The sequence below is a fragment of the Cervus elaphus genome, chromosome 25 (assembly GCF_910594005.1).
Source record: "Cervus elaphus chromosome 25, mCerEla1.1, whole genome shotgun sequence".
NCBI lineage: Eukaryota > Metazoa > Chordata > Mammalia > Artiodactyla > Cervidae > Cervus > Cervus elaphus.
In genome coordinates, this window is record NC_057839.1 from 35,430,302 (window position 1) to 35,442,800 (window position 12,499).

Sequence of the window (12,499 nt, forward strand, 5' to 3'; positions counted from 1 at the left end):
GTTTTGCCTATGTTCTCCTCTAGGAGTTTTATAGTTTCTGGTCTTACATTTAGATCTTTAATCCATTTTGAGTTTATTTTTGTGTATGGTGTTAGAAAGTGTTCTAGTTTCATTCTTTTACAAGTGGTTGACCAGTTATCCCAGCACCACTTGTTAAAGAGGTTATCTTTTTTCCATTGTATATCCTTACCTCCTTTGTCAAAGATAAGGTGTCCATAGGTTCGTGGATTTATCTCTGGGCTTTCTATTCTGTTCCATTGATTTATATTTCTGTCTTTGTGCCAGTACCATACTGTCTTGATGACTGTGGCTTTGTAGTATAGTCTGAAGTCAGGCAGGTTGATTCCTCCAGTTCCATTCTTCTTTCTCAAGATTACTTTGGCTATTCGAGGTTTTTTGTATTTCCATACAAATTGTGAAATTCTTTGTTCTAGTTCTGTGAAAAATACCGTTGGTAGCTTGATAGGGATTGCATTGCATCTATAGATTGCTTTGGGTAGAATAGCCATCTTGACAATATTGATTCTTCCAATCCATGAACACGGTATGTTTCTCCATCTGTTTGTGTCCTCTTTGATTTCTTTCATCAGTGTTTTATAGTTTTAAAAGGGGCAACACTGCTCAGCATTTAGTACATGAATATATAGTAAACCTACTGAAAATCTTTCTATACATTATGGAAACCTGGAGGTAATTTGTATGCTTGAAATGTCTTCATTTTACAATGTTATGCACAAAAAGGGTTCTATCATCAAGATCAGAAAAGTGGCATTTTCTGTATTCAGACTACCATTTACAACACAACTGGCTTTTGATGTTACAGTAAGTAAATTATACTTCAAGCTCTAGAGCATGTGGTGTATAAAACCTGATTTAAATTTTATATGACAAAAATTCCAATATATGTTTCTCTTAATAAATGGCTTATCAATATTCTCAGATTCACTTTAATCATCCAAGAAAAAGTAGTTTCCACTCTTCTTTTGTTCTACATCCTTAATTGAATTGAGTTTGTTTATTCTTGACCTATAGTTGTTTGGGTCTCTTCTGAATGTAGTTTCAAGCTGAGACAAAAATTTATTCATGCCAGCCAAAAGGGTTTGAGGACCGTTTGCAACTGTGTTCTTGGATGGAATACCATCAAAAACAATGACTCGATCTGCTAGATAGGTGGCCATGAAGAAGTCATGTTCCACAACAAAGGCTGTCTTCTTAGCATGGAGTATGAAATGTTTGACAACTCGAGCAGCCATCAGTCTTTGCTCGGAATCCAAATATGCGGATGGTTCATCAATTAAATAGACATCAGCAGGTTTTCCCAAACAAAGAGCTAATGCTACTCGCTGCAGTTCACCACCAGATAATGTCTGCACCTCTTGATTGATGATGTTTTCAATTTGCAGAGGTTTCATTACATCAGTCACAAACTGTGGATGAGTGTAAGCATCTCTGATCTTTTCATGCAGTAGCTGGCGAACACTTCCGGTTGATTTGGGACTGATTTTCTGTGGCTTATAACTGACGTTTAGAACTGGAACTTCCCCTCCTTCATCAGGTTTAAGCCTTCCAGCAAGCATTCTGATAAATTTCGTTTTACCAGTACCATTTTCCCCCAACATCACCATGATTTCAGAATCTGTAAACTCTCCAGCTACAATCGCTAACTCAAACTCTCCCTTTTTCTTCATTCCAGGGTATTTATACATACACATCTTTTTAACTTCTTCTTCATTTGCTGTCTCAGCCACTTTAAAAACAAGTGATGCATCTCTGAATCTCAAGTTTTCTGTTGGAACGTAGCCATCCAAAAAAATGTTTATGCCTTCTCTTACACTAAAAGGCATAGTGACAACACCATAAGCACTAGGTACGCCATATAAACAGCAGATGAAGTCAGAGAGATAGTCTAATACACTTAGATCATGCTCCACCACAATGATATATCTGTCTGGATTTATTAGAGATCGTATAGTAATAGCAGCCTTTAAACGCTGCTTGGATGTCTCTACTTTTCATTATACAGTCTAAGTTTATCATTGCTTTCCTTCCAAGGAACAAGCATCTTTTAATTTCATGGCTGCAGTGGCCCTCTGCAGTGATTTTGGAGCCCAAGAAAAGAAAATCTGTCACTACTTCCACTTTTCCCCCTTCTATTTGCCATGAAGTGATGCAACTGGATGGCATGATCTTCATTTTTAGAATGTTGAGTTTCAAGCTAGCTTTTTCTCTCGCCCCTCTCACCCTCATCAAGAGGTTCCCTAGTCCCTCTTCACTTTCTGCCATTAGAGTCGTATCATCTGCAAACCTGAGGTTGCTGATATTTCTCCTGGCAATCTTGATTCCAGCCTGTGAGTCTTCCAGCCCAGCATTTTTCGTGATATACTCTACATAGAAGTTAAATAAGCAGGGTGATAATATTCAGCCTTGATATACTCCTTTCCCAATTTTGAACAAGTTTATTGTTCCACATCCAGTTCTAACTATTGCTTCTTGATTTTCACACCGCTTTCTCAGGAGGCAAGTAAGGGGGTCTGGTATTCCCATCTCTTGAAGAATTTTCCACAGTTTGTTGTGATTCACACAGTCAAAGGCTTTAGCATCATCAATGAAGCAGAAGTAGATGTTTATCTGGAATAATCTTGCTTTTTCTATGATCCAATGAATGTTGGCAATTTGATCTCTGGTTCCTCTGCCTTTTCTAAATCCAGCTTGAACATCTGGAAGATCTCAGTTCATGTACTGTTGAAGCCTAGCTTGAAGGATTTTGAGAATTACCTTGCTAGCATGTGAAGTGGGTGCAATTGTATAATAGTTTGAACATTCTTTGGCATTGCCTTTCTTTGAGATTGGAATGAAAACTGACATTTTCCAGTTCTGTGGCCACTGCTGAATTTTCCAAATGTGCTGGCATATTGAGTGTAGCACTTTCACAGCATAATCTTTTAGGATTTGAAATAGCTCAACTGGAATTCCATCACCTCCACTAGCTTGGTTCATAGTAATGCTGCCTAAGGTCCACTTGACTTCAGACTCCAGGATGTCTGGATCTAAGTGAATGACCACATCATCATGGTTATCCAGGTTATTAAGGCCTTTTTTGTATAATTCTTCTATGTATTTTTGCCACCTCTTGTTAATCTCTTCTGCTTCTGTTAGGTCCTTTCCATTTCTGTCCTTTTTGATGGAATTAAATACTACTCAGCTATGAAAAAGAATGCAATTTTTGCCATTTGCAACAACATGGATGGACTTGGAGAGTATTGTGCTAAGTGAGGTAAATAAAACAAAGAAAGACAAACACTGTATGATTTCATTCATATACAGAATCTAAAAAACACAACAAGTTACTGGATATAATAAGAAAGAAGCAGACTCACAGATATAGAGAGTAAACTAGTGGCTGCCAGTGGGGAGAAGTAAGGGGAGAAAAGCAATATAGAGGTAGGAGAGTAAGAAGTACAAACTACTATGTATAATATAAGCTACAGGGATATATTGTACAACACGGGGAATGTGGCCATTGTTTAACAATAACTATAAATGGAGGATGGGCTTCTCTGGTGGCTCAGCTGATAAAGAATCCACCTGCAATGAAGGAGATGTGGGTTTGACCCCTGGGTTGGGAAGGTTCCCTGGAGAAGGAAATGGAAACTGAATCCAGTATTCTTACTTGGGAAATCCCATGGGCAGAGAAGCCTGGAGGGCTACAGTCCAGGGGGTCGCAAGAGTTGGAAATGACTTAGTGACTAAACCACCACCATAAATGGAGTATAACCTTTAAAAACTGTGAATCACTATATTGTACACCTGTAACTTATATAATATTATACATCAACTGCACTTCAATTTTAGAAAATAATCTTGCATACCATTTCCCCTCACAGAGACCAGCTTCTCTTAATAAATGTATATTTTATAACTAATAACATGTCTCCATTGTTAAAATTAAAAGCATACAGAATTCCATTAGAACTTCCAATAAACCACAAATAGTCAATAGTAAATCTGAATTGATAAAATGATTCTGCCAATAGTAAAGGGCAACATTTCAGTGAATGTGTGTGACCACAGTTCATGGCTGACCAATTTCTTTCATGGCTTTTGGCATTACTATCTCTGCTATCCCAAGATCCTGGAATCCCAAGATGGGAACAGTTGAGAGTGAAGGGATAAACCTAGATAGTCCTTGATGTATTTGTTCCAGGCAAAATCAGAAATGCTAAAACTTCTTTTCTGCACAAATTCAGCTGCAGCTTTTTTTTTTTTTGCAAATGGAAATCTTTCCAAAGGGGAGAAAGGACAGGCGGGTGCCAATAAATAGAAACTGTAAACTTTGAATAAAGTAAATCGCTTCTGAGCTTTGAGTCCCCGAATTCCCCAAGCACTGGCACTGAGTGAGGGGTTATGTGGTTTCCAGGAAGAGTCTGTGAGGTGAGAACACTTGATCCTGCACAGAAGTCTTCATTATATTGAGATGCTACCCTTGAAAGAAAACCCACTGTCTGCCTTCTGGCAATCTAAATCTTGTCAATATACTGAAGGGACTCTTTGTTTAGAGTGTACAAAGCTTGCTTTCTTCCTTCCCTCCCTTAGAAAATCAGCAGACAGAATATTCCCCTGGCAGCTGGGGCTCCATTGAGGGCTGGCCATGCTCACATTCATTTTTCTGGTTTATGACTCCTTTTGAAACAGGGGCTGGAGTGAACGATGCGCCTGAGGACACAGCACACTTTAGGAACTCTAAACGCCCTTCTTCTTGCAGTTTATATGATCTTATTTTAATTGAAAATGGGTTTTTAACAGTTTTCTTCCTTGCCACAGTGAAAAAAGGGCTCCAGTTGCCATCATCAAAGGAATCGGATGGCGTCTTTTGCTTTGATTTGACTGCATTACTTTTTGTTAAACAAACATAAAACCAAATTAAACTAACAAGCTTCCAGGCAAGGGAGGGAAGGGAGATGGTTCCCCTGTCTTCCTGAGGACTTGGAATCCGTCCCTTTGAAAACTGGAAGCAGCTTGGATGTTTAGGGTGAAGGCGAGGGTCACTCAGTCCTCCGATTGTCCTGGTGTGATAGCAGCTAATGTGTCCTTCACGCAGGTTACCATCTCTGAGACACAGCTGTCTGTCTCAGTTCAGTTCAGTCGCTCAGTTGTATCTGACTCTTTGTGACCCCATGGACTGTAGCCTATCAGACTCCTCTGTCCGTAACATTTTCCAGGCAAAAGTACTGGAATGGGTTGCCATTTCCTTTTCCAGGGGATCTTTCTGACCCAGGAAATCTGCACAGAAGTTAAATAAACAGGGTGACAATCTACAGCCTGGACATTCTCCTTTCCCAATTTGGAACCAGTCTCTTGTTCCACATCCAGTTCTAACTGTTGTTTCTTGACCTGCATACAGATTTCTCAGGATTGAGGTATGGTGGTCTGGTATTCCCATCTCTTCAAGAATTTTCCAGTTTGTTGTGATCCACATAGTCAAAGGCTTTGGCATAGTCAATAATGCAGAAGTAGATGTTTTTCTGGAACTCTCTTACTTTTTCAATGATCCAACAGATATTGACAGTTTGATCTCTGCCTTTTCTAAATCCAGCTTGAACATCTGGAAGTTTTCAGTTCACGTACTGGTGAAGCTTCTCTTGGAGAATTGTGAACATTACTTTGCTAGCAAATGAGATGAGTGCAATTGTGCAGGAGTTTGAACATTCTTTGGTGTTGCCTTTCTTTGGGATTGGAATGAAAACGGACCTTTTCCAGTCCTGTGGCCACTATGGAGTTTTCCAAATTTGCTGGCATATTGAGTGCAGCACTTTCACAGCATCATCTTTTAGGATTTGAAATAGCTCAGCTGGAATTCCATCATGTCCATTAGCTTTGTTTGTAGTGATGCTTCCTAAGGCCCACTTGACTTCGCACTCCAGGGTTCCTGATTCTAGGTGAGTGATCACACCATTGTGGTTATCTGGGTCATTAAAATCTTTTCTGTATAGTTCTTCGGTGTATTCTTGCCATCTCTTCTTATTATCTTCTGCTTCTGTTAGGTCTGTACTGGTTCTGTCCTTTGTTGTTCCCGTCTTTGCATGAAATGTCTACCTGAGGTTGTTTTGAAGCCCTTTCTGGGATTTAAACCTACAGATGCAAAGGCCTTGCCTTTTATCGTTGTATGATTCAGTGCATGAAATGCCAACCTTTGGGCGAAAGAGTTTATTTTTGTTTCATCTTTCTCTTTACATTTTCAAGTGAAATTTCTAAGCTTTTAGAAGTGGCCAGACTGACAAGAAATCACATTTTAAAATATGTCCGACTTGATTTTAATTAGTTGCTCCTGGGTGACTCAGTTGCCCAGAGGAGGAAAGACCTGTGGTCATTATTTTAAATTTTGCAGATCAGGGAGGCCTCCATTTCTCAACAGAGGCTGGGTTTGGGAAAGGCAGTAACAAGGCTCTGACATTTTCATTGTAATCTTTATTTCCAAGGGCATCAGAGAGTTCTGTAAAAATGGAATGTGTGTGTTAGTCACTCAGTTGTGTCTGACTCTTTTCAACCCCATGGCAGGTAGCCATCCAAACTCCTCTGTCCATGAAATTCTCCAGGCAAGAATACTGGAATGGGTTGCCATTTCCTTTACTTTCTGTAAAAATTAATAATTTAATTCAGAGATTCTATTCATTTCAACAAAAGAAACATTTCATTGAAAATTAAATATATTCAAATAAAATTCACTGAAAGATGCATGTGTTTTATTATCCACAATTGTTCATTCATAATCACAAAATACAGAAGTTTAGAGAATTTACAGGAGTAGTATATATAAAATGCATTTGTTGTAAAAATACTGTGTACACACATACATACACACACACGCACACACTTGAATATGAATTTGACATGGATCCCTAACAAATTTAAATCTAATTAAATGACAAGAAATTAAAACTAATAATTTAATAATAAATTGATAGTACATAAATCTGATTAATTAAGTTTAATTCTAATAAACTTTATCCTTTGAAAGATATTTCTAAAAATAAGACCTATTTATTCAATATGTATTTATTGGGTACTTAGTCTATGCCAGGTGCTATGCTAAGCACTTGGGCTACAACAGTAAGAAAACAGAAAATCTTTGCCCTCAAAGTCATTGCTGTCTAATTGGAGAGAGGTATTGATCAAACACATAAATATAATTACAATTTTGTCTAGTGCTTTGAAGCAGTGACATTTAAACTATCTCCAGAAGAAGGAGTGAGTGAGGCAAGTGAAGAGGCAGGAAAGAAGGTATTCTTGGTGAAAAAACAAAAAAGAAAATAGCAAACTAACAACAATCAAACAGCATTTATAAAATTCCCTGGGGAAAATTAGTCTGGTCAAGATAAGCAAGGCTGAGTATGTGTCTAGATTTCAGTGGGGGGAAGAGTGACAGAAATGAAACCACAGGAGCAGCTGGCCATTGTTCAGAGCCAATAGGCCAGTTAAGAATTTTTATCTTTGTGCTAAAAGAAGTGATGGAAGCACCCTAAAAAGGAAGCTCCCATGAATTAGTAAGTCAAGGTCAGCACATCGAGGGTTGCTGAACTTAGCACCTCCAATTTCTTTATTTTTTCCTTTAAGTCATTTCAAAATCGGTTCTCAAAGCCAGCACATCAGAAGACCTCCGGCTCCCACATCGCTGCCCGCCCATTGCTTCCTTGGAGGAAGGTTTCAGATTCCTGTAGACTTGCCTGTTTTTAAGGAGCCTGCAATCTGTTTGAAGATGCCTTTCCAAAGGAGAGCTCCATATTCCGGAGAAGAGCCGTGAGGCTTCCTGTACCAAATTCTGGCGCTGAATCTGTTCTTTTACTAACCTAAATTAGAATCTATGATGGGGAAAGTGTACTTGGTTTTTTTCCTATAACTGTGTGCCCCAAAGAAAGCACTTCCAAGGATACTTCCCTCAAGTCTCATCACCAGTCTTGCCCTTTTACACCAGGACATCTCCCCCACCTGCTTTCTATCACTGTTAGAAAATGGTGAATGTTGGGGAAAAAAAATCCCATAAGCTCATTTTTACATCCCCCTGTACTGTGGCTGAATGCTGCTCTCAGAATTCCCTGCTGACGTCCTTCTTTGAGACTCTGGAGCAGAGCATTGCCTTGGTTGTAATTCAATGAACGTTCAATACATTGCCACTTAGAGAGAGCTAGGCCTTCATCTAAGCACTTTATATGCACTAACTACTTCAATCCTCATTAATATGCCCATTTGATAGATGGTAAAACTGAGGCTTAGAGTGTTAATCAACTTGCTCATAATTAATGCTGATGCTGAGACTTGAGCAGAAACAGTCTGGCTCTGTGTTTAACACTAGGACTACGATTTTATTTATGTTTTTATTTATCTTGAAGCGATGTGATTCTCCTGGTTTTCAGGGAGGTCTTGTGAATAAACAGTGTAAATCCACAGTATGAGTCCAGAATCTAATGAAAATGAGAGATTAAGAAAAAGAGAGGCATTTAAAAGACAGCACTGCAATATCTGCATAGTCACATTTTTCTATGTGACTATAGGAGACCAAAAGAGACTATTCCATAAATAGATACTAAAGTATTAACATACAGATTCAAAGAGAATTTAGTCATCTCTTCAGGCTGCATAATTGCACTAAGAAATATTTTCATTCATAATACTAGTGAATGCTATTCAAATTTCTGCTAGCACCTTTTTGGTTCTAATGGTGGTGCTAATGTGAATAAATGAATGAATGAATGAATGAGGGCTTTTTAAAATCTCATAGCAATCTGAGAACTTCCTAAGGAAACTCCCTAAGGTCTTGAATACTAGTTTCAGTGTCATTAGGCAGTAGACTTACTATGGGATCAATATTAGATTCTTTGCATGAGAAAATCAAAGAACTCTTCTTTGGATGAAATCAAGAACAAACCTGAGAGCTTGTAAGGGGAAGCTCTGTCTCCACAGGTCAAAGGGGGCCCCTAACAATCTGGCCCAAACAGCTTCTTGTTCCTCCCCTTCTCCAGTCACCCGCTCTAGTGTCCCCACACCACGGCACATACTCTCTGGTCACCTCATCCTTCTTAATCGTGCCATCTCTTTCATACCCATATACTTTAAAAAAAAACACTTTATTGAGGTCTGATAGATGATAAAACTGGTATACATAGTTAATGTATATAACTCGATGAGTTTGGAGATACCAAACTCATGTATACCCATGAAACCATCACCATTAAGGCCATAAACATACCCATCCCCTCTCAAAATTTCCTCCTGCACCCTTTATTATTTTTATTATTTTTTATGTATATGTGTGGTAAGAGTACTTAACATAGAATCTACCTTCTTAGAAAATTTTAGGATATAGTACTGTTTTGTTAGGAGGGCATTATGCTAAGTGAAATAAGCCAGACACAGAAAAAATAAATATTGTATAATCTCATTTCTATGTGGAATCAAAAAATAGTCAGTTTCATAGAAGCAGAGAATAGAATGGTGTTTACCAGGAGCTGGAGAGATGGAGAAATGAAGAAGTAATGATTAAAATGTACAAAGTTGGAGTTACACAAGTAAGTTCTGGTGATCTACTCTACAGTCCATGTTCGACTGGATGTGCTGTTCCTTTTTCTTGAAATACTTGACTTCTTTATCTAAAGAGTCTTGACCAACCTCAACATGTCACCTATTTTGTGATGCATTCCTTAAATTTCTCCCAAGTGAAATAAATTATTTTACCTACATGCTCCCATAGGCTCCTATGCCCATGTCTGTTGCGCCATATTGTATTATCACGATTGATTCACATCTACTTTGCTTGTTGGACTTTGAGACAGCTGGGACCAGGATTTCTGGCTCAATATCTGAGTTCAATAAATGTGCTATTTTCCTTTTGGGTTCCAGGGATTGTGATAAGTACAGGGGATCTATTGATGACTACGATATGATTTTTTTTTTTTTTTTTTGGAAAGGGTGCAAGCACTGATAGAAATAGGCATGGAAGTGGAAAATCTGAACACCATGCGCAATGTGTAGTTACAGACTGTGCTTGAGGAGTATAAAGCATCAAGAAGAGAGCTCTTCACCCAGATTTGAACTGAAAGGATGGAAATACTGCCTCAGCCAAGTCTTGAAGGGCAAGTGAAAGTTAGACCAGGAAGGGTACTGAAGAAGGAATGGTATTTCATATAGAGAGAAGTCTTGGAAAAAAAACTGAGGTGTGAAACCACAGGATGTGTTTGGGAGAACACACAAGAATTTCAGTATTACCAGAGAACAAATTAGCCCAGAGGCTGAAGAGAGCTGTGTGTGTGGTTAGTGTGTGAGGGAGGCTGCAGAGACTCATCCTGACTGATTCAAAACTGGGTGTACCTTCTAGATGAGAGGAGACTGCAGTTGTTCATGTAGAAGAATAATGCACTCCGTTCTGAGAAAGGTTATTGTGACTGTAGTGTAGAAAAGTCACAGAAAACGAGGGTGGGGGCAGGACTACAGCAATGTTTTCTTAGAGAGAGGTGAGGAAGGTTCAAACCCCAAAATGCTCTAAGGAGCTATACCTAGAACACTGTCTTCCGTAGGTACAATATATCTTTGTTGAATGAATGAATGAAAGTGAAAGTGGCTCAGTCATAATCGACCCTTTGAGACCCCAGGGACTATACAGGACATGGAATTCTCCAGGCCAGAATACTGGAGGAGGTACCTTTCCTTTCTCCAGGGGATCTTCCCAACCCAGGGATCGAACCCAGGTCTCCTGCACTGCAGGCAAATTCTTTACCAGCTGAACCACAAGGGAAGCCCAAGAATACTGAAGTGGGTAGCCTTTCCTTTCTCCAGGGGATCTTCCTGACCCAGGGATCGAGCCCGGGTCTCCTGCATTACAGGCGGATTCTTTACCAAATGAGCTATCAGGGAATTCCAAATAAATGAATGGGTGATTTTAAAACATTAAAGTTTAACCAGTTTGTTTTTTCTTTAATTATTTTTTTAAACTTTATATTGGAGTATAGTTGATTAACAATGTTTTGTCAGTTTTGGGTGTGCAGCAGCAAAGTGATTCAGTTATACATTTGTGTGCTAAGTCTCTTTAGTCATGTCTGACTCTTTGCTACCGTATGGACTGTAGCCTGTTGGGCTCCTCTGTCCACGGGATTCTCTGGGCAAGAATACTGCAGTGGGCTGCCATGCAGGGGATCTTCCTGACCCCGGGGTCAAACCCCTGTCTTTTATATGTCTCCTGCATTGACAGATGGGTTTTTTTTTACCACTAGTGCCACCTGGGAAGCCCATACATATACATGTATCTATTCTTTTGCAAATTCTTTTCCCATTTAGACTATTAATGAGTATTGAGCAGAGTTCCCTGTACTATACAATAGGTCTTTGTTAACCAATTTGTCTTATACAGTGAAAATTATTGCATTGAGACAATATTTTATTACCACTAGAGTAGGCTTTTCAATTTATTTATCTAATATAAGAATTGATTCTCAGGAGGGCAAATAAAAAATGTGCTCTTTTTATGTAAAAAGCACAGGAATATACAAACAATATATAAACATATTTAAAGTCTATCTGTGGTATTAAAACTTTATTGAGAAAGAGAGTGAGGAAGGAAAATATCTTAAAAGGTTCCATGGCCACTGGGAAGACCCAGAGGGATTGGGTAGAGAGGGAGGTGGGAGGGGGGATCGGGATGGGGAATACATGTAACTCCATGGCTGATTCATGTCAATGTATGACAAAACCCACTACAATATTGTAAAGTAATTAGCTTCCAACTAATAAAAATAAATGAAAAAAAGAAAAAGAATAAAGGTAAAAGGTTCCATGGTAGGAAAAAAATTTTAAAAGTTTAAGAAATGCCCCTCTAAATAATTATTGTAATTTCAACAGCATTTGTTTGTTCTAATCTAGAACACTGAGTCTTTTTGTTTAATATAATTCTACTTAAGTCCATCTGAGTATTTGAGATTTAATTTGGCATTATTGCTTATTTTGTTTTTGGTATCATATTGACTTGAGAAAAGTATATTTGAAGAGAAAAAGAAAAATATTTCCATGACTCAGAGAAATGGCATTTTAAATGTAAAACTCATTTCACCTGAGGACTACAAGCTATTCCAAAATGATATTTCATCAATCCTCAAAGTAATCTATTTTATAGTGAAACAGAGAAGAACAATCCTAACATCTCTCCATGGGGATAACAATTAGTTGTTCTAAATTCAGGCCCAGGAATATCAATCTTAGAGTAGTAGCAGGCATCTGAGTTTCTGTTTTCATGATGGTCATGGTTCTCAGATGGGAATTTTGTTGCTCAGGAACCTTCCATAACCTAGTACCCTAGGGATCTGGCAAACGAGCTACTTGGTTAAAGCTAATACAGAATCAGCCCCAGCCTCAGCATCACTCTTCTACCAACCTCTCACCTCTCAAGGTGTGTGTATCTGCTAAGCAACCATCTTCCCAGGAAATGAGCTGGTTTGATACTTTTTCCAAAGAGTGTCTG

At 38.6% G+C, this 12,499-nt stretch overlaps 2 protein-coding genes across 3 annotated transcripts in view; one reads left to right on the forward strand and one right to left on the reverse strand.

The window, feature by feature from the left end:
* PLCXD3 (phosphatidylinositol specific phospholipase C X domain containing 3) overlaps positions 1-12,499 on the forward strand; it is a 190,267-nt gene that overhangs the window by 167,024 nt on the left and 10,744 nt on the right. The window lies entirely within an intron of this gene.
* On the reverse strand, positions 605-1,992 carry LOC122683769 (ATP-binding cassette sub-family E member 1-like). Its single transcript, XM_043887598.1, has one exon. It carries the CDS (start codon positions 1,842-1,844, stop codon positions 948-950), a length of 897 nt encoding a protein of 298 aa, XP_043743533.1. The 5' UTR covers positions 1,845-1,992; the 3' UTR covers positions 605-947.